The sequence below is a fragment of the Xiphophorus couchianus genome, chromosome 2 (genome assembly GCF_001444195.1).
Source record: "Xiphophorus couchianus chromosome 2, X_couchianus-1.0, whole genome shotgun sequence".
NCBI lineage: Eukaryota > Metazoa > Chordata > Actinopteri > Cyprinodontiformes > Poeciliidae > Xiphophorus > Xiphophorus couchianus.
In genome coordinates, this window is record NC_040229.1 from 24,366,218 (window position 1) to 24,393,461 (window position 27,244).

General features: G+C 37.4%; 2 protein-coding genes across 5 annotated transcripts; one reads left to right on the forward strand and one right to left on the reverse strand.

Annotated features, from left to right (window-relative positions):
- Positions 1–1,180: 1,180 nt before the first annotated feature.
- On the forward strand, positions 1,181–15,038 carry LOC114135914 (solute carrier organic anion transporter family member 1C1-like). 3 transcript variants are annotated; one of them, XM_028003596.1, is made up of 15 exons: positions 1,181–1,592; positions 3,537–3,693; positions 5,658–5,799; positions 6,376–6,508; positions 6,717–6,838; positions 7,816–7,962; positions 8,345–8,443; positions 9,226–9,480; positions 10,408–10,572; positions 11,145–11,340; positions 12,487–12,652; positions 12,780–12,964; positions 13,050–13,114; positions 13,393–13,510; positions 14,170–15,038. In XM_028003596.1, the coding sequence occupies exons 2-15, from the start codon at positions 3,601–3,603 to the stop codon at positions 14,393–14,395; spliced, it is 2,112 nt and encodes a 703-aa protein (XP_027859397.1). In that variant the 5' UTR covers positions 1,181–1,592; positions 3,537–3,600; the 3' UTR covers positions 14,396–15,038. The 3 variants fall into 3 exon arrangements, with proteins under 3 accessions (XP_027859397.1, XP_027859406.1, XP_027859415.1); XM_028003605.1 differs by lacking the exon at positions 7,816–7,962; XM_028003614.1 differs by lacking the exons at positions 1,181–1,592; positions 3,537–3,693 and having other exon boundaries at positions 5,699–5,799; positions 6,691–6,838.
- A 203-nt stretch (positions 15,039–15,241) lies between these two features.
- LOC114135921 (B-cell receptor-associated protein 29-like) lies at positions 15,242–19,748 on the reverse strand. Of its 2 annotated transcripts, none has more exons than XM_028003638.1 (8): positions 19,452–19,748; positions 18,987–19,088; positions 18,679–18,779; positions 17,501–17,648; positions 17,281–17,416; positions 16,737–16,833; positions 16,170–16,270; positions 15,242–16,082 (listed from the first exon to the last, which is right to left on the reverse strand). In XM_028003638.1, the coding sequence occupies exons 2-8, from the start codon at positions 19,076–19,078 to the stop codon at positions 16,047–16,049; spliced, it is 711 nt and encodes a 236-aa protein (XP_027859439.1). In that variant the 5' UTR covers positions 19,079–19,088; positions 19,452–19,748; the 3' UTR covers positions 15,242–16,046. The 2 variants fall into 2 exon arrangements, with proteins under 2 accessions (XP_027859439.1, XP_027859428.1); XM_028003627.1 differs by having other exon boundaries at positions 19,353–19,748.
- Between the last annotated feature and the right edge of the window lie 7,496 nt (positions 19,749–27,244).

Here is a 27,244-nt window from a genome sequence, read left to right on the forward strand (position 1 = left end):
ATCCATCCTCTTCTTTTTGGTTTATTTTGCAACATAATCTTCTATCCTCTTCCAGTCTTGATTGTTCCAGTTCTACTTTCTTATATTTGGGGAAACCATCACACATTGGCCCTACTTCAATGACTTTTACCTTTCTGATGTTGAAGAGCTTCATATATATACATCAAGGTCTTAAAAGGTTATTCACCCCACTTCAATTGTTTCAAATTCTGTCAGATTACAACCATCAAAATCCACTGTTTGCAAAAAAAAAAAAAGCTTTTCATTCTATTTTTTAAATACAAAAAATGTGGCATAGAAATGCACTGAGCCTCCTTTACTCTAAAATCCCCTTAATTAAAATTTTGCAACCACTTGCCCATCACAAGTCACTTAATTAGTTAACATAACAGCTGACACACCAGGAAATGAGAGCGAAAATTAGAGAAGCAGCCAAGACTGCCATGGTAACTCTGGAAAAGCTTTCAGAGACTCACAACTCCGGAGGGAGAATCTGTTACCAGGACAACTGTTAGTCAAGGACTTCACACATCTGGCCTTTTTTAAGAGTGGCAGCGAGAAACTACTGGTGAAAGAATGCCAAATGCAGTCGCATCTGCAGCTTACCAAATGCCATTTAGGGAACACAGGAAACTAACACTTTACTTCACCCTGACTTCAGCGTCCCTGCTGTGAAAGTTGGTGGTGGCAAAATTATACTGTGGAGATGTCCTTCTCTCTCAGTATGGACAGACAGACTTTTCATATGATTATTTGTAAAAAAAAAATTATGTCTAATCTTTCCTTCAACTTGACAATCAACTTTGTGTTTGTCCATCACCCAAAATCCAACTGAGATACAATGAAGTTTCAGGTTGACACTCCACCAAAGTAAAACTAAAATGTAAATTGTAAAAATTACTAAGACAGGCCCTGAGATCCTATCAGGAGAGACGGATCATTACATTTAACATTTCTTCATGTGCATTTATTTTGCTAAAATGTACTGCCCAACACTGTATAGCATTTTGATCATTTCAGTACAACAGTCCGGGCGAATTAAATGATTATTTGATGATTTAGCACGTGATGATAAGACATAAAGCTTATATATATATATATATATATATATATATATATATATATATATATATATATATATAATCTTCAACAGACTTGCTGAGAGCAGCCAGTGACTGAATGTCCTTTAAGAAAAATGACGCACAAGGCAGGACTCCGAGTCACTTACGTCACAACGCGCTACAGGTCTGATCAATATGTTAAACTATTCAGAGCTTATCGGAGCGCAGGAAATCCCTGGCATATGTTGTCACAATTAGCCTTCCCTCCCCGCCCCCCAACCTTTAAAACAGCAAGTGTGCGTCGCGGTGCAGACGGCGTTCAATCCCCATCCACTGGGCACTCGCTCTGCGCGCTCCCGTGGATCTTTCACTGTGGCAGCAGGTGATTTAACAAGCAGTGGGGAGGTTTTCGTCAGAGAAGAGGATTTTTATTAAATCTACTGCCCCCCTTTTTTTTTCTTTCCATTTTTGCCTTGCTACAGTAAATAAACTAGAGCAACTGTAACTCGAGAGATTAGAAACGCGACTTGGGTAAGTAGCCTGGTCTAATTTATGAAATAAATATTAGCTTTCCTTGTGTTTATCTGTCTTTCAGATAGGCTATGTAACTGACAGAAATAGTCCGTTTCAGTGCAGCATCTCCTTCAAACACTTTGCTGGTGCTGTAGACACCGTTTATCTGCAAATATGTCAGGATCTACAAAATCATGAAATCGCACCATTTGCATGTGACCCAAATCCATATGTTATAGAAAATCATGGGCTGAAAGAGTAATAACTGAGATTTAGTGCTTTTTAATTTAAATTCGTAATTCATTTAATATTTTATTAGATTTTTTTAAATTAATAATTGTGTTTTATCTCTATTTTTAAGAGGAAATAAAGTGTAATATTTTCTCATTCTTTAATTACAATGGTTTGGAGCAAAGATCTCCAAATAAACGTGATAATGTATGGAGTGCCAAAAGTGCCACATTTCTCAAGTAATCAAATAGTGACATTAATCTATCAATGATTATGTCAATGTTGTTTGGTGAGCAATATTTTTATCTATTGATAAGCAGTATTGACAGTTAAAATGATTTCATAATTCACTGCAGCACAGAAACCATGAGATACCAGCTAAACCATGCAAGATTGTTTTATGCTTTTCTGAACTGGAACTACCAAAACAATAACTGTCCATTTTTTTTTTCCGAAGTGAAGTCTTTCATGAGAGAAATAACATTTACAAGTTTTTTTTTCTAAAAATTTCATTCAGCGTAAAAAAAAACTGCTGTAAAATATTTTGAAAACTGATAAGACACAACATAGATATAATTATAGTAACAGTTTTATATTCAAAGGAAAATGGCAGACATGGTTGCCACCTGGTAATGATGAATTTCTGAATTTCCCCATGTGGTTTCATGGAATTACCTAGACTATTGGGAAACCATGCGCTAAATCCACATTTAAAACCTTTGCTGGTAAGTCTGGAGAGTAAACATATTTCAAGGTATGAAGATTAAGGCTGGGTGTAGGGAGTGAAAAAGTGATTGTGAGATTCTGGTCTCAGATTCTGAGTCTGAATCAAGTTGAATTGAGTCATGACTTGTTTCTTGATATATTAAAACCTACCTCATGTTGTCAGACAGGTTCTGTTTAAATGATTTCCTATTTTTACAGTTATGGCAGGAATTATGGATGGTGGTGGGTAGCGAAACATAACTAAGGTGTCCATCTAGTACTTAAATATCTGTTTTTCTGTATGAACCAATTCCTCCTTTGACGCCACTTTTATATTTACTCAATATCAAACAGATTTCTATACCTGCTTGATATAGAAATTAATGTGTTGCAATGTAATATTTAAGTATAAAAAGGCAAAAATCTGTAAGAGGGGGAAATGTATTTCACAACCCCATATATATATATATATATATATATATATATATATATATATATATATATGTGCAGCCCATATATATATGGGCTGCACAGTGGCGCAGTTGGTAGCACTGTTGCCTTGCAGCAAGAAGGTCCTGGGTTCGATTCCCGGCCGGGGTCTTTCTGCATGGAGTTTGCATGTTCTCCCTGTGCATGCGTGGGTTCTCTCCGGGTACTCCGGCTTCCTCCCACAGTCCAAAAACATGACTGTCAGGTCAATTGGTTTCTCTAAATTCTCCCTAGGTGTGAGTGTGTGTGTGCATGGTTGTTTGTCCTGTATGTCTCTGTGTTGCCCTGCGACAGACTGGCGACCTGTCCAGGGCGTACCCCGCCTCTCGCCCGGAACGTAGCTGGAGATAGGCACCAGCAACCCTCCCGACCCCATTAGGGACAAGGGTGAACAGACAATGGATGGATGGATGGATGGATATATATATATAGATTCTGTTGTAAATTTGTTCTGAATCCAAAGCCTGTTTATGATTTACTGCTCATGCTGCAATGTTTATCCAATTTGTTTGAATTATTACTCTCTTCATATCCCAGGTGTGAGGAATAAACCTGTAAAAGACCTGAGGCCTGTGTGTGAATCAGAGAGAAGGCTGTTGTCATGCAGAAACTGGGAAAACCAGGCACAGCCAGCTGGATGCTAGAGGACAGCCCTGCCACATGTACAGCGAAGAACTGTCATCCAAATCTAAAGGTAATTTGTAGGACTAAATTACAAGTTACCTGATATCTAACTAAATAAAAAATATTGTTGAAAGGAAGAGTGAACTGTAATGTACAAACCTCTGAAAATGAAAAAAATCCCAGCTGGATTCATACTAATATTAAATGACAGACACAGGCGGAGTATATCTTCTAATTAAGTAACTTTGTTTAGTTGATTTAATTTAGCGTTATCAGAGCAAAGGGGCTAATATATTCACACATGTTTGATTTTTATTCGAAAAATGTTTCGAACATCTTCCTTTCCTTTCCCTACATGCACTACTTTGTTAGTTATTCCAAATAAAATCCCAATAAAATAGATTAAAGTTTGTGGTTGTAACAGTTCAGGATAATAAACATTCAGCTAAAAGATGGTAATTAAAACACAAATTGAAGTCCAGTTATTGTCTTGCAGTCAGTGAAGCCACAGAGTTAATTGTGCATACCACAAAAAGGTCATACAAACATATACAAAGTGCTTCAGCTTAGTGGGAAATGGGGCCCCACGTGCTCGTCACTTTCAAAGACATAAAAGCAGTCTTGAACTGGAGGTGATCCTCCCGTGTGTTTGCAGAGGCTTCACATTCGTGTGGTTCAGCTCTTTTTCTGTCAGCTTTAGAATCAAAGTGTTGTTGGTATTTTTTGACTAGCAGGCGCAAGCACCGAAAAGAAGTGGACTTGGCACATAGTGAATTATTTATTTGTAAAACAGTTTTCTCTGCAGCATTACCGCAGTCTATTTTCTATAGTAGGAACGTTATGGTCTTTATCCAAGTGTCATATAAATGAAATAGCCAAAGAGATACTGTACTGGGAGCTCTTGTCAGTGTAGCCTAAAACCTTTCCTTCTGAACAGGATGCCTTAATAGTTCTGATTTACAACTAAGAACTTATGTTGGTGGTTTTATTAATCTGCGCCTATATTTATATTGACTATTAAGTGTAAATTCAGGATGCAGCAGCATTATAACTATGAAGGCTGTTCATTGGCCTGGTAAGTTGCTGAGTGCAGCTGATCTCAGTGTTCTTTGGCCTCCCAGGTTATTCTCTGTGAAAACTTTGTGAAGTTTGAATAGAGTTCTTATTCCACGTTATTAGATTAGGGAGTGTGTTTAAAAGCCCTGACAAAGCTGCTTAGTGAAAATAAATAAATAAAAAATACAGGAATTTCAGATAAGCTGTGTTTTGTCTGGTTTTCTCCCACGCCAAGAAATACCACTGGAGTTAACCCTTTGTGATAAAATGACTTGTAAAACTGTGTTTTAAAAGGACGTTATTAAGAAATTTTGTGGCAGGAGTTCGATGTGTTTGAAAGGTTAGACCTAGTGTGTTTACGCTCGCACTAAATAAAAACATGAATGTAGCTTTCACATGGCACGGCTGCAGTTTGTTGTTTGTTGTAATGTCACCTGTCTCTGTCATTTATTTGGGGGTTTTGTGCACTTTTATTTTTCACATACTTTTGAAGTTTGAACTTGGAAATCCATGTTACACTGACACACTTCAAGTTCAAAGGCAATTGAGCACAAAAATATCCCAAAATCATAAAATATGCCCTTAATATATGAGAACGTTTATTTCTGTCGGAAAAGATGTGTATCTGATTATCCATTTCTTCTAAGTTCAGGATATTTTCAGCTCTTTCATCAGAGTGTAGCTATAGTTACCCCCCCACCACCTGTTTCCAATTATTCTTACAGCTCAGAGTACTGTGGATGTGACTAAGCCTTCCTGTTACTGGGCCCACTAATCCTTCTTTTGTTACTGCCTGTCAGTGTGCGCAGGTGATGAGGCAAAGACATGAAGAACATGATACTCTGGCCCAGGAATTATGCCAGCTTCCTTCTAACAAAGAGCCAGTTGCACTGTCCACTCATACCTTTATTTTTTCAAGGCATTCTTTTAGCAAGTTTAAGGTAATGTTGAGGTAAATAATATCTCTTCTCTCTCTAGATGTTCCTTGCAGCCTTGTCCTACGCCTACTTTGCTAAGACCTTATCCGGCAGCTACATGAAAAGCACGATTACACAACTGGAGAGACGATTTGACATTCCCAGCTATCTGATCGGCGTTATAGATGGAAGCTTTGAAATTGGTGGGTTTTCTGTTCCTTTCTGCATGGTCTTTAATTTTTGTGTTCTATGCATTAAGACAACTACTGTAGCTTCTGGCATTACAACCCAAACCTTGGTGTATTGGTTGTAGTTACACCAATACACCATTATTATTAATCATATAATAATTGTGATTATGCATCACAATTATTGTGTCATGCATAATAACTGTGCAAATATCTTTTTACAAATAAAAATCTGAAAGGTTTGTTGTGCGCTTGCACTCACACCCCTTTCCTTAACATTCAGAAGTACCTGTTGCTTAGTCAAGTTAACAGATTTTTAATTCCTATTGTGCAACGTAACATCAATATAAATCCAGCTGTTGCTTGAAGGCCTAGAGGTTTGTTAGAGAACATAAAAAATTGCATCATAAAGTCCTGTAGAGTTTAGCAGCTCATGTAGGTTTGATGTTTTCAGAGTGACCTCCAGTATAACTTTTCCCACACAAAACGCCAAGACGATCAGCTTTGGTGTCATCTGATAAATGATATTTAGATAAATGGAATTTGTTTACCTTTTGTTTTTTTTTAATCTTATTTGTAAACTCTCTGCAGGGAATTTGTTAGTGATTGCTTTTGTGAGCTATTTTGGTGCTAAGCTCCACCGGCCTAAGATCATAGCAATTGGATGCATTTTGATGTCTCTGGGAACCTTCCTGATCGCCATGCCTCATTTCATCACTGGCCGGTGAGTGAACTTCTTCAAAAATTCAAACACCTTTTGCATCTAAAGTTGTTGTATACATTCATATTTCTTTCATCATAGAAATGTATCCACATTTAAAAAGTTGCTTCACATACCCACTGTGTGGATTTAAATTGCGAGAGTCTAACTGTACCTGATGCTTTCTCCCTCCCCTTGTTTAACAGTATTGGCATTGGTATTTTATACGCAGCTATAAGATTGAAACAACCATCAGAGCTTCCGAGAATTCAACCAGCCAGCTCTCTCCATGTCCAGTAAGTTCATTGGAGTCATCCAGGGCAGGTGATAGGCCCTCTTCACTGCCCTCTGCAGGTAAGATATGGAAGTTCAGCCGTCTCATGTTGGGGGTGGGGGAGAAAAACACATCTTTATAACTATGCTTTTTGTAAATTGGTGCAGTCACAACAATTAAAACTGGTAGCTCTGAAGCATCACTGGAAAGTATGTCCATAAAGTGTGCAATGGGCAATACTTTGTGAGCTTTAATGGTAGACAACTTTGCATAAACTTTGGACTTAATAAGCTAACATCAGTAGACGACAAGGCTCCCAAAGTCATCGCTGACCGTGGAAACTTTACACTGGACTTCAAGCAAACTTCAAAGTCCCAAATTCACGTTGAATCTGGGACTTTGATTTACAAAAGAAATGCAAAATTTATTTTAATCTGAAGACGGCGTTTGGACCACTAAGCAACACTCCAGTCCTTTTTCTCCTTGGCCCACATGAAACACATCTAACGTCGTCTTGGGTTCAGCTGTAGCCTAACTTAAAGAATGTGACAGATGTATCCCACGTTCTCAGTCCCTCTGTGTGAGGGAAAGCTACTCCTGCTATGGCCTGCACCTTGTGAATCTCGCCTTTAAGAGGCAATCCACTCAAAAGTGCATTTATTGCTGTTTCTAACACAATTTTACCTTCCTCTAAACTTTTCATTAATAAGCCTTGGTACAGCATTTCATGAACAGCAGTGATTTTTTCTGGCTTTCCCTTTTTGTGGAGGTTGTTAGTGACTATCTGCTGGAAAGCTGTCCAATCAGCAGCCTTCCCTTCGATTGTGTAGGACAAAACAGAACAAAGCATCTCTCCACTAAAAATCATTCTTTTATAAGATTAACTTTTCAGAGTAATTTAATTTTAGGTTTTCATTATCAGTAAGCCATGATCTTCAAAATTAAACATAATTAAATGCTTGAATCATCCGTGTAATCACTCTAATTATATGTAAGTTTCACTTTTTGTACTGAATTAGTGTTTTGTTTTGTTTTTTTTATTCCTTGTGAACTGCAGGATGCGAGCAAGAGTCCAGCATTTCAATGTGGATGTATGTGTTGCTGGGAAATGTTCTGCGTGGAATTGGAGAGACTCCTGTGCAGCCTTTAGGAATATCCTATATTGATGACTATGCACAGTCGGAAAATGCTGCCCTGTATATAGGTAATTTAGATTAATTCACAACTATTTAGAATAAAAAAGACATTTATCTTATTCTTTTGGTGTTTGGTAACTGCTATCAAAGTAATGTCTCTTGTGCTTATGTAGGATATCTTATATTTACATTTTTGTATACATTCTTATATGCGTTACATGCTTAGATATGGATTTCCTGTGTGGATTATTTCTTACATAATGAGTGTTTCCCAAGATAGCCTCCTCGACTCTTACTCTTAATATTGGTCCTCACTAAAAACATCAGTTTTAACATTGGTCAATCATGCTTATGCATTTAATACATAAAAAAAAAAAAATCACATAACTGTAGTGATACTGACAACATGTATCTGTGTAGCTGAGACTAAATGCTTTCTTTTTATCACAGGTTGCATCCAAACTATTGCAATTATTGGTCCTGTATTTGGTTTCTTGCTTGGGTCACTGTGTGCCAAGATTTATGTCGATGTTGGCTACGTAGACATGGGTGAGTAAAGCTGAACTCCAACTGATGATTCAAACACGCTGTTGGGTCATTCTTTGCTGGTTTAGCCTCTGGAAAGTTAGTTAGATTTGGAAATTATTTGTTGTACATTATACATGTAGTTTCTTCAGGCATTCTGCCAGCAGAAAATCAAACCGGACAAATTTCTGTGCCATGTTGAAGTATTCACAACGCTGAAAGATTGAAAATTCCTTACATTACTGTCACAGATTTTGATGTACTTTGTTGGGTTTTATTGATACTTTATTGAGTTTTACAAATGGAAGTCTACAAACTTAAATTAAAAATTAAACTTAAGCTCAGTCCAGAATCCTTTAGTTAATAAAGAACTCCATCTGTGTGTCATATAGTCTCTGTATGAATGCTACTATACTGCAAAAGTTTGTTACCGAATATTGGTGAACAAACAGCATCATGAAGAAATATCATCAGGGTTTCTTCCACCACTAAATTATGGACTTGTTTGAATTTGTCTATCTTCTAAAATCCCATTAAAACACATAGTAGTTTGTGGGTGTAACCAGACAAAACGTGAACGCTATGATCAGAAGCAAGACATTTTTTTAAAGCTCTTGTGAAACTGTAGTTTAAGCCTAAAGAGAAGAAAAGATGGACTTGTGTATAAGGATTTATGAACATGTTCCCAAGGCAGAGGAGCATTAAAGTCATTTTTATGAAAGTGATAAAGATCTAATTAATTCATGAAGATGGGAATAAATTCCACCACAATACAGGGTGTTGACTGTGTGCTTCTCTTTTCACAGAAACAATCACCCTTACCCCTGAAGATGCCCGCTGGGTAGGAGCGTGGTGGCTGGGTTACCTTGTGGCTGGCACTGTCACGCTCCTGTCCGCCGTTCCTTTCTGGTTCCTGCCCAAGTCTTTGCCAATACCTGTGGATAAACATGATAGTATCTGTACTCCAGAGCAGACCAGGTTTATCAAAGATCCAGATTCGCCAACCCTGGACCACAAGATCAGACCTGAGGAACCAACCAATTTACACGTTATGGCCAACGGTACAACAAACCTCATGGGGTTATGCCGTGTCATACATGTTTATATGTTTTTTCACCTTAAAATCACAAACTACCATGTGTTCTATTGAGATTTTATTTGACAGACAGAAGCGAACAGAAAAGATTTGTAATTTTTTAGACAAAAAACATCACTGCCTTCAATGTTTGAAGTGTCCCATGAGTCAATACTTCTATTGCTGTTACTACTCCAAGTTGTTTGGGGGAATCTGTACAAGCTGAGCACGAATAGAGATTGAAATATTTTCTCGTCTTTGGAAAATAGCTCAAGTCCAGTCAGGTTGGATGGAGAGCATCTGTCAGCAGTAATTTTCAAGTTGGTTTTCAATTGATTTTAGGTCTGGACTTTGAGTGGACCATTCTAACCCTTGAATATGAGCTAAACCGTACTATTGTGACTCTGGCTGTTAGATGTGTTCATTCTGATGTGCAGTCTTAGTTTTCTTCCACTCTCAGGATTTTGTCTGTGGACTAAAAAGTTTAATTTTGGGTCAAACCCTTTCATTTTTGGTGCGTCAGTACTACTGACTAGATCATTTTGACCAATATGAAAATAAGTTCTGGTACATTACATAAAACCTCAATAAAATACAACAATGTTTGCGGTTACACTGTGACAAATTTCAAAGGTTACATTGTGCATTAATTGTTTTAGAAGGGAATATGTTATGGATGTAGACAGATTTGTATCTTTATGCGCTCACTGGAGTATTTAGAGTTGTATCGCCTCTTTAAATAAAGGCATCATCTTCTGCCCTCCAGGGTAAATCTTTAGTGAGTTGCTAGTCTGAGCTCATTTCACTACATTTTGTAACTTATTAAGAAAGGTTTATTAATTATTACCTATTTTTTAATGTTTAATTTGACGTGCAAACAACGACATTTATTAATTTAAACTTTCCTTCACAGAATTTGTGCCAACATTGAAGATACTTCTTGGAAATCCTGTATACATCCTCTACCTGGGTGTAACAATCATTCAGTTCAACTCACTCATTGGCATGGTAACCTACAAACCAAAATACATTGAGCAGCACTACGGCCAGTCGGCATCAAAAGCCAATTTTCTTATGGGTAAGTAAATTTAGACATTTTTAATTACATGTATCTATTTAATTATGAACCTGAAGGCTTTCTTAGAGATTGTGATGTTGTGCTGAAGGTCTGATGGAAGTTGTATGTCTTCTGTTTTTTCTAGTAGGACGTCTTTTGATAAATTTGTATAATCCAACCTCTACTTCTGTTTGAAGTAGGTGCTGCAGCTTTATAGTGCGACATTTAGCAAAATGCTTGGTATTCTGTTGTTAGCAACAAATGTCACAGATCAATAAGACCATTTAAATGATCAATATATTGCAGCTGAAAACAGTGTAAAAGCATAGATCTCATTCGTCACCACAGAGTTCATGGGTGGGAGATTTATAAGTTCAGTGTGAAATACATACATCTTCTTAACCATCAGAAGACAATTTTATGTCTTTTATGAATGGCTGTTACTGTATTTAAATGAAATATGTATGAGACTAATTTAATATTTCTTATTTTGATCCCTGTTTGGAAGGGAAGTTTCTGCACATGCTGCTTATATAACTTCTTTCCTAATTCGCTCTCCCTTTAAGAATGAGTTGTTTTCTCTGATTGGCTAGGCATGATCAACATCCCAGCTGTGGCCCTTGGGATGTTCTCTGGAGGCGTTGCCATGAAGAAGTACAAACTGGGCGTAATGGGAGCAGCTAAATTTGCCTTTGGGACTTCCCTGTTGGGGTTCTTCCTGTCATTCCTATTCTTAGCCATGGGCTGTGAGAACATGAAGGTGGCTGGCATCACAGTTTCATACACTGGGTATGTAATAGTTATATGACTTTTGATGAATGCAAGCTAAGTGGTTTTAAGTAAATGTTTTCAAGCTGTCCTTATACCTGATGAGGTATTCAAGTGTCCAGGTTAAGTAACTCAGGCCTTCTGGCTAGGCCTATTTTGCTTCCAAGTGCCAAAAATAAAGCGAGGTTTACGGTATGGTTGCTGTTGCCGTGGTTACTAGGATACAGTTGCCTTAAAGGGTAATCAGCCTAACGAAAGCAGAGGCAGGTGGGAACGTTGTTTATTTAAATTTTCCGTAATGCATTTCCTAAGGCGATGTAGACTGGAATGTGTTTTCTCATTACTTTTTGTTTGGACTGTTTTTGTTCTTGAGACAGAAGTGTTAGCTGGACAAACCCTAACTTTATCCCTGACATTCTTGAATAGCTTTAGCAAATCCACTGCGAGAATGTTTACACAAAATAATCTGTTTAGAGAGATTTGGCTGGTATTTTGAGAAAGTCCTGCACCAGTAACCAAAATAATTCACATGTTCTCATATGGTTAGGTTATAGACTTTTTGTTTTTATGAATGTTTCTTTGTTGTGTCATGCCCACAATCATTCACAGCATATTACATGTTGTTGGAATTAAACAAATCAGGTTTTTATCAGAAAGTTTGATAGCCTCAGGATTTTCTTGTGTAAAGAGTTTTTCTAAGAGTTCTGGAGGGTTCTGTGTGTAAAACATATTCTTTCTTTGGTCAAGTAAAGTTAAAAATACTAAGTAGCTTAGCAAACATTTAATATACTTTGGGAGGAACATGATTCACAGCTACCCATGAAGTCAGAATAAATTAAGTATTTTGATCATAAACATGTTGTACCAGCATAAGAACGTATTAATAGAGTTTTTCTTGACAACAATTTGGGTTCTCATCAGAACTGTGCGAACATTTGGAGACACGTTTTGTCCTTATAAAACAAGATTTGTATAATATGGATGGATTGTGTCAATAATTCTGAAAATCTAAGAAGAAAACGCATACATCGAAAAGCATATATCATGTTTTGTACCAGAACACTTGAGTTTCCTCCCATTGAAACTAAAAGAGAATGTAAGTTTCTGTCTATATTCCTAAATAAAATGCACAATGATATGTATATTTGCTGTTGTTGTCATTCACAGAGTGGAAGACTTGTCTTATCAGGAACAGTCTTTGTTTTCTGACTGTAATTCCGGTTGCTTGTGCTCACCAAAGGAGTGGGACCCAGTGTGTGGAGAGAATGGGATCACCTACATATCTCCGTGTTTAGCTGGATGCACTTCGTCCTCAGGCTCTGGAAGAAACATGGTTGGACACATAGCATATCACTGCTTTCAGAGTATTTCCATACTGTCACCTATAGCTAAGTTATATAATGTGCTACCTCTCACCTTTTAATTGATTTTTAGGAATTGATTGTTTCTCCTTGTGTCAGGTTTTTGACAACTGCCGGTGTGTGTCAGTGACTAATGTCCAACCAGGAAATATAACGGCTAGTTTAGGCCAGTGTTCACTCGGACACAGTTGTGACAGAGTGTTTCCGTACTTCCTGGCTCTGTCTGTCCTCAGTTCCTTCATCATCTCTCTCGGGGGTACGCCGGGCCTCATGCTTCTTGTCAGGCACGTAATAAATGACACATATGATGACAAATTGTTTCAATGTGATTAAATAAAAATAATGAAGGATTTAGTTATGTGCTTACAGGTGCATAAAGCCTGAGTTGAAATCCCTAGCTCTTGGAATCCACACACTGGCCACACGCACCCTGGGTAAGAGCTTTTTATTGATGCATCTGGGGCATCTAAGCATTTACTGGATGCTCACATGACTAATTAGCATGAAATGAACTGGTAATATAATCTTAGACCTTGGTTGATGACAGTGATATTGCAATTTGATAATATCATAGAAGACTCATGTCTAACAAGGATAACTTAGTCTATTGGCACTTGCTAACATTAGCTTTGAACTGTAAGTGTAAACTACACCAAAAAAACCTCATTAGTAGCAGATGGATAAACTAAGTATTCTTTATCTTGCACAACAGCAGGAATACCCGCTCCCATCTACTTTGGCGCCATAATAGATACAACCTGCCTCAAATGGGCATACAGCACATGTGGAGGAGAAGGTGCTTGTAGAATATACAACACTTCATCGTACAGGTAATGTGAACACGACGTATTGTGTCTTGTTTTGCTGTCTTGTCTTCTACGTCTTGTTTTCACGATGTAGAAGTGTGAAAGCAATTTCTACATGAAATGCTTTAAAACCTTTAGGACCTCTTACAACCGCCCAATAGTTTCCAGGAACTGAAAAACAGTTTAAAGGTTAGCGATTTGTTGCAAATTTAAAAGATTTTAAATCAGGGTTTATCTAAGTGTGGGGCATGCCAGAGCACCTCATGAATGTAGACACTTACTTTTCCTCCCTGTTTTGAAGGTAATATTCTTCAACAGAGAGTGAACTCTGATTAGTGTGGTAGGGAGAGAGCAAAGACAGATATGACTGGGTTGCTTTTAATTGTCACACTCTGTAAGCTCCACATGGATTTTAATTACGGGCCAAACTGTTTGTTTCTAATTTAAAAAATGCTGAAAGGGAGGTAATCCCACCTTGTCTTTATTCTGAGCCCTATCAGCTGCGAGAGGACGACTGATGTGTCCTTAATTAAAATGCAGTGGAGTGAAGGCTTCTTGAAAATATGAATACAAAAGTGTGAATATTAACAATCACTTTCCCCTTAGGGATTTGGAGCCTGACTTAGACATGCACCAAAGACTATGGAGCAATCTGTCCTCTAACAATATTGTGTTTAATACAGGATAGTGTACCTGGGCCTCACACTTGGTCTGAGGGCGGTCTCCTTCTTCCTTTGTATTTGGGGATTTGCTCTTCTCAAAAGACATATTAAAAGGGAGGAGAAGGAGGCTCTGAGCAACCAAAATGGTGAACTGGAGTCGCTGAGGAAAGAAGAGAACAGCTCCATGCACTGTGAGCAATTTATACTGAGCCCTGACTGCAATCCCGAAAGAGAGACTCGTTTGTAAGCTCCTACACATCGTCCTCTCTTCTGACTCTTGATGCACAACACATGTGCTGAGACATATCTCAGACCAGACAGGTATATAAATTTGTACATGATTTGTGCAGAAGTGTGTTATCTGAAACATTTAGAAGAAAAAAAAAAACAAGCGTTTTAAGTTTGGTTTCCGTCCTTAATATAGTTGTGCTGAATTTTCTGTTGGAATCTTTGCTTTTATTTTCAGCCTGGTTGTAATGTCATTTTGTGTACCAGGATAAGAAAAGTGTAGTCACACCCTGCTTTGTTAATGTTGTGTTCATGCATTTGCTCACATGTACATTTGCATTATGTCTTCGGTATACATTGGGACAACATTTTTAAATCTCTACAGGCAAAGTTTAAATGTAAGTTCTCTGCAAGGGAAAATAATCGCTGCATGTCCTGAATATGTTGATTCTAGCATTGCCTTGCATACCTTATACTGTATGTTGCAAAGGCAACAGTTTAAGCGTTCTAACTAATAGGTTACTTTTAAACAAATAATGCAAAGATAAGGCTCTTTGCCGCAAAACCTACCTCATTTTTCTGGTTGTACTGTGTGGTGTGTGGAGTCCATGTAGCCACCGCTGTGCCTCATTTTGTTTTAAATTTGAATGTCACTCTACTCAGCTCTTATGTTTTACTGTGTTTTTTGGATCATGGAGTTTTGTCAACACCTCTTCCTCCAAGTCTAATACAATGGGTAAAACAGGTATGGCATATGTCACCATTTAATGACATGGAACACCCACCATATATCAGTGACAATCCCAAAAATCAACATAAACAATTTCATGAATTAAGTTTTGTGTGGAATGACACAGGAAATAGATACTAAACACTGTTTCTTTAATCCACTTAGTGGGGCTGTCACATTAATTGATCATTTAATACATGGGCGTTGCTATATTTAGATATATTTATATTTAAAAGAAATCTGTTTGGACATCTGTCCTCCTTCACATTTACAATTAAATATTGCTTCCCCCAGCGCTGTTTCTATTGCTGTGCAAAAGGATCCGTTCCACTCAATAGAGAATAGTCTTTCCATTAAACTCCACTCTGGGTTTTTCTGGTTACCTACAAGAAATGATTACAGGAAAAGCATTTCTTGAATTATTTTAAAAGTAACAGGAGAGTCCTTCTGTCTTTTTCTGTACAGGAGATGTTACGTTACAATCTCACAAAATTTCCCTAATGTATGTGTTTTTGTAAAAGTCAAAATATCTACTCTGGAGTCTTTTGGTCTTTTGCACATCTTTAAGTAGTACATCTTGAATCTGTGGACCTCATGTGTTATTAAAAAATCATAATCAGTAATAAACTCTCAAAACATTTTTCCAGCCGGTTCTAAGATGAACTAAGATTGCATATGTGCATATGTGTTGAAATGTTACCATGCCAGCAAAACAAAATGGAAAATGGGCTTTTATTTATTCAACAAATTGCAGAAAATTTTTTTAATCTTTTACATGTATATATATATATATATATATATATATATAAACAATCTTCTTCTCCGGAAGAAATTAAACCTGAAGAGTTTTGTGACGAAGACATATGGTGTCTGCTGTTGCTGCGACATCTCGTCTGTGGGAGGGGTGGAGGAAAACCCAGGTCTCATCACAGCTACGTGATTACTGATCTTTTTTATCCTCAGCACTTTGGAGGTTCTGTGGATCGAGAACAGTGTTATCAACAAACTATGACAGCTGTGAGTGAGGTGAAAATGTTCTGTAATTTGGGTTTGTGCGGCGTACCTGCAGCAGATAGTGCTCCCTTAGTAGTCTGTCATATTCACCCGCCAGACCTTTGGCCTGCTTCTTCATGGCTTCAACTTCAGCATCAGACCTTCGCACAGCTGGACACAAAAACAGTCAATCGTTTCTAAAGAGTCACAGTTGTTAGAGATGACTTAAGGCAGAAGCAAACTAATGCACTCTTTAGGGCCTTCAGGCCAGCCGGTGGCCGTCTAGAAGACGTTCAATTTTCATCCAGCTTAATAAGGTTGATGCTTGTCGTCTTGTTTGGAAAGAGTAAGCTTAATTTTAAACTTGCTTTGACAGTTTTAGAACAAAAATGTAGGAAAAAATTTCTTGAAGATTTAGAGTGTCTAAAACATTGTACAAGGAAAAATTTTAGTTTGATGTTTTTACTTTAACATTGATTGTTCATTGATCTTTATTGGATGTAATCATTTGTGTTTTTTGTTATGGGTCACAAAACATACAAAAATACAACCGTAACAAGTAAAAACAGAAGTTTGACTGTTTTTAGATTTTTTTAAATTATTTTAATTTAAACAAATCAAAGCAATGACTACTCACCTTCCTCGGCAACCTTTAGTTGACTTTGAAGCTTTTCAATCTCCAACTTCAATTGATTATTTGTTATCAGCGTAGATTGTTCTCTTCCCAGGAGAGCCTAAGCAAACACGATCGTCCTTAGTTAACAAATCGCTATTTTTTATTTTTACATTGGATAAGAGAATGCATTATCTTATAACTACAGCCATCTTTTACTTATTTTTTTTTCAGTTTAAATATTAGAATGTGAAAAAAAAGTTTGTATGTCTGATTACAGCAATTAAATCAGATCTAATCAGCTACTGAGAACTTGAAATACTTTCATGTTCTTTATATACTTGACTATTTGAGTGAAAAGTATATTGATGCTCCTGTTGGAAAACGATTTTTGGATACTCTACACACTTCGCTAAAACATCATCAGCTATAAAAAAATGATCTCAGTTCAGTTATACACGACAAAGTCCTTCTGCAAAACTTTTGATCAGAACAAGAAATGCATGCAAGTTATTAAATTTTTTGTAAGGTTTCTATCACTGCAAAAATACTAATCACTAATTCTCACTGTTTTGAGAATCTGGTTGTCCTCCTGGTGCTTCTCAGCAGTTTTAAATGCATTATCCATCTGTGCCTGAAGACCTGCAGTGTTTACCGAAGTCTCAGCAATCTGGTTTTGCAGAGTGACAATCCGGCGCATGACACTGCAGAGCAGAAAAGCAAATTGACTGCATGTTATACAGATAAAGCAGGACCTCAGGATGTCGTTTGTCTGGCTCTGCACTCACAGCCAGAGAAAAAGAGAGAAGCCACAGATGTAAAGGTTCCTCTGGGCCCTGAACAGCTTCATGTGGACGTGGTCGTACAGGTTCGGGTTGGCTTGGGCATCATGCATGGGCTCAGGGCCAGAGTACTTCTGCACTTCTCGGATGGCGTCTGAGGTTAGGGTTAGAAAGCAGACATGACAGGTTGAGCAGGAGTTCGTACTGATGTCGCTTATTCATGCAGAACTTTTCACATTTTGTTGTATAACAACCTAAACCGTGTTGTGCAATACAGGAACATAAAGTATCCTGTTCATCCTTGTTCAGTATTTCAGGCTCTCTCAGCCTGGATAGAGTTTATAAAAGTTAATTTCCAGCTCCAGACACAGGTTGTCAGTTGGATGTACTGTTGTTGTGGACTTTGACTGGGCCATTCAAACGTATTGTACTTCTGGGCTGTTTTAAGTTGTTGTCCCAGACTTTATATGACCCATGTATTGTTGGAATGAGCTTCCATTTTTAGATAGCTAGAATATACCATAATGTCTTTACACTCTTAATTTATGACCCTGCTTTCAGATTGCCCACAACTTTATCTCTGGTCTTTCTGCTGGTCTTCATAATGTTGTTTTTTCACTAAACCTCGCAGGTCTTCACAGAACAGCTCCATTAATTTCCCAATTGATTTGGAAATGTTGACATTGCACCCAAGTTGAGGGCAGTCCTGTGGTAGGAAGTGAGAATAGTAGGATTTACTATTCTGTTGGTAATAAAAGCTATGATCAAAACAAGCCAGTATTTCACTTAATTTCAGACGTTCAAGCAGTGAAGAAACAAAATATCCTGCGGTACTATATGTCTGCCACTGGTTAAATAAAAAACACATTGTGAGAAATACAATACCTTAAACAATCACTAAATTATACATGTAGCCATAAACCTCCAATTTCAGGATGCATTCGGTGTTTTTCTGATTCAGAAACCAGTTACAATGGACAATTTTGTAGGATGAATACAAATGTATTCATGGTCATTGTCTTCCCATCCTGCTTCACAATTTTGTTTTACTTTATTTTGGTGTGTCAAATATACGTGAGAAATGATGAATGAAATAATGAGAAACGCCAAGCTTTTTGTCATAAGTTCACAAAATATGACAAAATTCAAGGAATGTGACCACTTTCTGTCAGCCGAGTCCTTACCACAAAAAAGAACAACAAGGGCCATTATCATCGCAAAGAAGAACTTGTTCCAGTATGGAGACAACCAGCTCCAGATTCTCCAGTGGAAAACTAAATGCCATCTGCAAAGAAGGTACAATATGTGTTACTTTAATGTCAGACAATAGAAGTATTTATTAAAACAATAAAGATGCAATTAGCTGGAGAATTATTAGAACTGTATTGTTTACATGTTGACTCAAAAGTGTAGATTTGCACAGTCTGATCTGCACAGGCCTGAAATGACATTTAAAGTGTTGATCTAATGTTAACATAGCATATTCTGGTACCTGTGTGCTGATATGAAGGGTATGCACAGGATGAGGTTCAACACTATCTCTGCATACAGGAAGAAGGCCACCGCCGTCCACTGGAGAGTCATTGCAACGTTTCTGTGGAGAATAAATGGATAGAAAATGTTTTGTAAAATTAGACAAATCTATAATCATTTTCTGTGTGGCTCCCCAGTAAAGGGGTTAAAGATGAAGCATGGCTGCCTTCAACTGACCTGAGCCCAGTTATAAACAGTATAGTCAGTAATAAGTTGAAACTTTTTCAAATCTAAGCTACTTTTTCCTGCTATATTAAACTACATCTGTGTGTTACTTTCTCAGCAGTCCTGATTTTATTTTCAATCAACTTGCAGATCATCGTACCTGTCACTTTGTCCTGTAACTTGAAATCCTGTCTCACTCCTCTGAGCAGCACTTTGAAGGTTTTCAGAGAAATGGGAGTAAATGGAGCTGGTAACTTACCAGGCAAAAGTTTAAGGTTTAAGCTGGAAAGTACTGGAGATTCCCCACACGCTGACGCTTATCCACATGTTCTGTGACACAGAGTCACAACAGCTGCTGGGGAACATTACAACACCCAAAGCCTGAAATAAAAACTCTGTAGCTGACCTCCTTCGTCACTCCACTTGGACTCAGTGAAACATGAAAGTGTTAAAACCCGTCTGAAATCTTTGTTGTGGGATACAGACAGACTGAGAGTTGTCTTTTGGTTTGAGACTCTGTCTTCCCCTGTGTGAAAGAGAATGTTTGCCGGGTGTGAGCTCATGTTACACGTTGCTTTACAAAAATAGCCAAGTGTGTACGGCTGATTCGAAATAGATTCAAGCTGGTTGTTATTCTAACTTTCTATTCAAACTTGTTTTATTTGCTTGTACAATTTAAGAGAACATAATCTGTGTGCGTGGGCGTGTGTTTTTGTGTGTTGAGAGATACAGAGCCTTGAAAACAATCAGAATTTAATTTTTTTCTTCCTTGGAAAACACCTCAGCATAACAAATAATAATAATAATAATAATAATAATAATAATAATAATAATAATAATAATAATAATAATAAATAAAAAGTTGATAAAGCTTTGCTCTCTTCATAAAACCTTCATTCATTTTGTATAAATCCAACCCTGGGATTATCAGATTGCAGTGAACAGAAATACACTTTATTTCTGTTTATACATTTTATTAGAATAGAACAAAAATGCACTTTATTTCTGTTTATACATTTTATTAGAATAGAACAAAAATGCACTTTATTTCTGTTTATACATTTTATTAGAATAGAACAAAAATGCACTTTATTGTCCCACAGAGGGAAAATTCAGGTGCAATGCATCAAAGTCCACACAAAGATAAAGAATTGTTAACATTTTTTTAAAAAGTAAAAACAAATGTAAGAATATTATACTATGCAGATCACAATATAAAGATACTGTGTCAGAGATACCATTCTCTGATCTAAGGGATGTGCAACTGTGTAGGATAACGTTTTTAAATATACGTGATGTGCATGTGTATCTCTGCAAGCCATCAGAGTAAGTAAAATATTTGAAATAATGTAAATTTTGCAGAAAAAGAGTTATTAATGTGAGTCAAAGTGTGCAAATAACAGTGGAAATAAGAAAGAGATTTGTGGTGATGGTGGAACGACCACCGGGTTCAGAGAGGCTTAAAAAACTGTGACTTTACTTAATTTTTCTATTTTTTCAAAGAAAATCATCCTGAGCTGACTGAGGTGTAATTAAATACTAGTTTTGGGTTCTTTGTATGTACAAATACTTTCTTTGTAGTCACTTCCTTTTTGTTTCTAAAAGAAACTCCAAATAACAAAAATATGTGAAGACATTTAGCAAGTTCATTGCCGTGCTCAGGTCTTGTTTTAAGGTTTTTTTATTCAAAAAAACCCGTAAAACAAGGTTTTAAGGTTGTACACTAGTACCACACTAGTACTACATAGTGTGGTACTAGTGTGGCCACTAGTACCACACTAGTACTAGTGGCCACAACTAGTAGCCACTAGTTGTGGCTACAACTACAACTAGCTGTAGTTTTTCCACATACATTTTCACATCCGTTTATCAACACTCCCATCTGGAAATGTCTCAAACATCCACAAGGGGGCGATGTTACCTCTTGGACAAAACATACATGTCCAAGAAGTAACATGCATTTTGAAATGAAATCAAAAAGTCCATTTTAAATTATTACAGTCAATTTTCAACACAGGTAATCATTTCAATAGTTTTTTTTGTCATAAGCACCTAAAAAGGATTTATCCCAGAAAAATATCGCCAGTTTAAAAATAATTACATTTAGTATTCAGCATCATTTCTTGGATAAGTATTGCCTTTTCCTGCCGCTTAGCAATTCTTTCTATTTTCTCCTCTCCAATATTTTCAGCTCACAAACTGTAATCTCACAGGCTACGAAAAAGCTTCATAACTGCGACCGTCTTTGGCTACTGACTGAGGAGCGCTCAGCTGCAAACTGTTGACAGCTGCACCCTGTCACAGCTTTTTAGGAATGGATGAGCATCTCTGACACAACTCAAGATGCCGTGCTTGTCTCCGCGTTGCTTTAGAGGCCACTGATTTGCTTCTGCATAGACAGGTAGCCCTGGTGGTTTTCACCAAGGACCACCTGCATGCACTTGCTGGTGCACATCATTTACTAAGCTGGTTGTGTAGAGAGAAAAGGTAAAAATAAAATAAAATTATCTCACTGCCATACACAGTGACATATTGTACCATGATGTCTGTCTCCAGGGATATTTCCTAAAGCGTGGTAACAGAGTTAGGGGTACTGTACTCTAAGTTACGTCAAATGAAAGAATGCATTAAACAAGCATAATCTCAGAAAATCCAAGCGTAAATTTAAATCTAAATTTCCTTTAAGTATCTCCATCAATCTGGTTTGGCAGCCTACAGCTTAAAACAGGTGGTGCCATTCTTATTTGCAACAGTTTCCAACAAGCGTTTGCAATAACGAGTGAGGAAAGAACCTGGCCGACTCTTCTTCGTGAAAAAAGTTTTATTTCAGCCGCAATGAAAATTCTTCAAACGTGAATGACATGTTTAAGGTTATGCCTCAACACCTCTATTGGATTTGTCACTTAAAACTAGGATGTTCATAAAATGAGTCCTAAAGACGGCTGGAATGAGGGCCGGGAGTGGCTTCAATAGTTTCTAAAACTATTAATATCTTCAGTTTTCTGGCCTGACTATCTCCATTGTTTGGTTTAGAAAATAATCGCTCAGAGTTAGCATGCGTCAGGGTAAACCTCCATGTTGATAATTGGCATTGAAGGTGAATTTACAGATTGTTTGATTAACAACAGTAGTAACTAAAACAATCAATCTGATTGAGTGGAGCGGAGCGGAGCATATGCTCTCATGAGCAACAGATTTGTCCTGGAACCAGACAGGTTACCACAGCTCAGAACCGTGTCAGGAGCTGCGCAGCATCGCTGTTCAACTGCAAGGTCTGCAGGAATTATGTGATGCAATAATGTCAACAAGAACCCTGAAGGTTTTTGTGGCAGAACCTATAAAAAACGGCACTTTTTAGAGAGCAAAGGGAGATCCCAGCCAGTAATAGTTTGGCATACCTGATAAAGTGCTCAATGAACACATAAACGACCTCGCCTCTGTTTCCCTTCGGGGTAGCAAAGGAAAACTCATTTCAGCTGCTTGTGTCCTTGATCTTACAATTTCAGCGACTACATCAGGTCCTGCCTGTGGCTGATGGCTGGAACACAAACTCACTTGTATAAACTCAGCGCTTTCAGGCATGGCTGAGTCAGGGGTGTTCATGTGCCGTTTGTGAATTTCTTCTCAGTTCTTCTCCCTCTTATTCTTTTGTGTGTTAAAAACTTAACCCAAGCACTCCAAAGGTTGTTTTGTTTTTAATGAGATGACTCATTTCCCCTGAGATTAACTTAAAAGCTGTAGTTAGCTGTTAATAACCATTTATTGACAAAAGAAAGACCTAATGCTTTGTGTTAAGTGGGTTGCAATGTGGCAGAAAAGTGTTTTCCTTTCTTTTCAAGATATTAAAACCAGCTCAGCTACAATGAGCTGGTAAAATGAAACGAGGTTGATTGTGTCAGTTTTAAAGTTAGTAAAAATTATGTCTGTCTTGTTCTTGCGTTACAAAGTTAATATTAAGCACAAACAGACAAAAGTTTCCACGTCTCATTTATAAAAAATGCTTTAATATGAGTGTATCTATATTTCTGCTTTTGTTATGTGAAGCACCTTGAACCACCTTACTGTTGAAATGTGCTATTCCAATAAACTTGATTGATTGATGTATTAAGTAATTAAATTAAATAAGGGCTTGAAAACATCGATTTATGTGTAATTAATACATGTAATATTCTTCGCTCAGTGAACTGAGTTACTGAAATAAACCTTTTAAAAACATTCTTATTTATTGAATGTGTCTGTATACACACAGTGTACTGTTTACTATTGAATGTTCAATGTTTATGTTTACTATTATCACACTTTATTAACTTATAGTGGCCCTATTATTACTACCTTGATCACATTATTGTTGTGTATTCAGAATGCTCTGTTCCCTGTTGTTACTTTCGTAGGTCTCCCTCCATAACGTCAGTTTAGAGTTGTTGTAAGCTTAATGTAAGTTATAAAGAGCTATTCATTGTCATATTTCTTGTATTCTATTGTATTTGTCATTTCATCCAGTAAAACTGAAAACCCTGTGTTGAAAACATTTAGTAATTAATGGTTCATCAATCTGACGAAACAATTATCATTATTTTCAGTGGTAATCTGTATTACTGAAAGTATTTTTGTCCGTACTTTGTGCTTTAAATTCATTTTATAAAGGTAAAGGTAAAGGTAATTTTATTTATATAGCACATTTTCAGCAACAAGGCAATACATTGCTAACTTTGGTGCTTCAAGTGACCTTTAGGGAGAACTCTTTTACTTGTGGTTTAACATTTTATTTGGCACCAACCATGCTGTCGACTGCTGTGTGACATTTCACCGTAATTAGAACATCCATTATCATTTTATTCTGCAGAGGTATTCAATTCAGTTCTGGTTTCTTCCAAAGAATATGTGCTATGCATGTCGTTTTCTCCTGTTCTAAAATTATTTGTACTACAGCAAAAAAGGTTTTTGATAGAAGCAGATTGTGCATTTCTGTCAGACACTGAAGACACGAAGAGCAAGTGTCCGATGCTGTGAGCCACTGACATAATATTACAGAGCAATCTAGAGGACGTGGGGGAAAATGTTTTCTTTTATGCTACCTCACAAAACGTTTGCGTTCCCTCGCAATATGCTTACTGCATTTGCTGGTCTGATTGAAAATCGATTTATTCACTGCATGTTTATGTTTGCGCGTGTAAGGTTGAGATGGAACTGCACATTTAAACCATTCAGACTACCAACACAAAAGAGACACAATCAAAACTGTCAGATGACTTATTACCCCGCAATAATAACTCAGATAATAACTGTGGTGCATTTCCATCCTAAAGAAAAAGATATAAAGCTTCAGATATTTCACAAGATATTAATATACATGGAAAAACCGTACAAAAACCTTATATAATAGCAGAGAGTATGATGGCCACCATAAGAAAGGCTTACAGTATTCAATTGTTCCGCATGAACTGATCAGTACAGTATTGCGAGAGAACGCAAAAGGAGAAAAAAATCCTCCATGTCACTTTGGGGGCTCTGCATAATATAATATAAATTGTTGTGAGAAAAAAAAAAAGCATTTCATTCTTGCAACTCTATGTTTTATAAACACAGCAGCCATATTGGATATTGACCTTAAAGTAGCTTTTTGACTTTTCCAGTCTAATTTACAACTTTAGCAGCCATCTTGGAAAATCTGTGGCAGCTTGGTTAGCTGGAGATCACATGACATAAAAGTCATATGTATGGAAAAGGCATGTTAGAGTTGTATTTAGTTTGAATGAAGTGGCAGGGAGATACACGATAACTGCGAGCAAGCTATGAGAATAATGCAGATCACAGAGTGTGTTCTCATGCATGTGTGGTAGAGAAAGATTACAAAAGCATGTTTCCTGAACTTTCTTGGCCTGGTTCTTCTAAAAGGGAACATAATTCTGGGAAATTATGGTTTGTGCTGCCATATCCTCTATGCTTGTTAGAAGCAGAAATTGGCACTCGGGAGAAGAGAACACATTTTTCTGTTTTGCGACTTTATTTCTACCTATTAAATGGCTTGGAATAGTTAAAACATAAAAAAAGTCTCTTTTGAATATGAATGCGCATCATGTCGCATCAGATCAAACTACAGGGTTGTGTTAATAAGGTGCTATGGCGACCCTATTTATATCTCTTTTTGTTGAGAAATGATTGCTGGTGTAATCACAAGACAGCAGTCATTCACTGGGAGGAAAACTGGAGAGGAGCAATCTTGGTTCTGCTGTCTATCCTCTCTTACCCACAGTAGCTGACATTCTGTCATTGCCTGGCATAAAAAAAGATAAATAAAAAAAAACAGGACAGAATGTGCACACACAATGGGCAAAGCTGCAGGAGCTGAAGAGGAGACGGTATGGAAATGGACACACAAAGTGTTGGATGGTTGCACATTGAAGGAGAAGTGCACGGAGGACAGAGAGCAGGTCAGCACAAAACTTGACTTTATGCTTCTAGTTTGCTATTTTCCTGGATAGGAATATGCCAGGCAAACTATTTATCTGATTCTTAACTAAGAATTTGCTTTACAATGGCATTTTTCATGAAATGTTAGACTATGTTAACCCTCAATCAACGATACTGTTGAATACACATATCCTTGTTTCATCTCTTCTCTGTCAAAACAGTCCTTAAAAAGAAGAGAATGCTTGTGCCAGCTCTCTGCTGATAAAAACCTAAAATAGTAAGCATGAAACTAATTCGAGAGCACACTTTGCGTCGTATTAGCCTCACGCTAATGCCATAAAGGTCATTGCTGGTAGAGGACAGGCTCCATTGTCTGGTTTGCCATTCCTGGTTTCTGCCTCTCAAAAGGCTTTTCTTGCCCACAGATTACAGGTTTGCCTTTATCAATGTCGTATATCTTCCAACTCTGTAAAATGTGCTTCCATCTCTCTAGATGCGGATCGGAGGGAGAGTAGCATTTGGAAAATGACCACAAGCAACAATTTGTCAAGCTGTGCCGGCCCGGTATGTTCAATTCACTTTCTGTTTCTCTACAGTAGCAGAATTACAGTTGAGTGTTCGCTGACCTAATGTAATAGAGGCTCCATACGAACATAGTAATGTGATTTCCCCGGCTTTTATTCTGTGTCTGTGGTGAGATAGAGAGTGGCCCTGAAGAGAGGGCATCTGAATTGGGGCTGGCCGTCTGAGAAAAGGTAGCCATTGACCGGGAGATAGAAGGACATAATGCATGTGATACGAACAGAAGCAAGCAGCAGCCTTGATGTGGTCTACACTGAAGAAGGACAGGGGGAAAGAAAAGGGCTCACTTGAACATGGGAAGAGGCTTCAGTGAATTGTGAAAGGATCTAGTGGCTCTAATAAATCTCTCTAAAGCTTGTTGCTTAACTGGCCTGTTATATATACAGGTAGGAATATCAGACTAATTCAGGGCCTTAAAGGTTTTAAAGTCCTTTTTTCAGGGAGGGCATAGTGATTAAATTAATTGCATTACCAAAGATTAGATTCAAAAGTTTTATTATGGCTCTTCCATCCATATAAGCCTTTATATAAACATCCACTCACTCTAGTATTTGGAGAAATAGCCTGTACCATTTTAGCTTTCCTAGACTACATATCTGTTCATGAGCATCTTGTAGATGTGTTACGGTATCCATAATATGCAAAGATGCATTAAGGCAACAGGGGTAATGTGCTTGACTGGTTAGTATGCAGAAAATACACTTTCTATCCAAAAACAAGTCCCACACGCTGATATTTTGCCGTCTTTGTCTTTGATTGCTTTCACAGTGGCATCATTTCAATAAGCCTCTGCAGAACATTTAATTTCATTTAGAAATGCATTCATTTTGTCAAGATGATGGGAAAGTTGTACCACTTCGTAATTTGAGCTCGATGAATCTTGACATTGTAATTTTGGAATCTGTCTGTGCCGTCAGAGAAAAATTAAATCTACTCACGGAAAAACTTGTTCGTTCAGTATGTGCTGACCTTATACTCTGGACACACATCTGTGCTGAACCTTGACCTGAACAACCGCATCAACCTCACATCATAGCATCGCCACCAGAGGTTTATGTC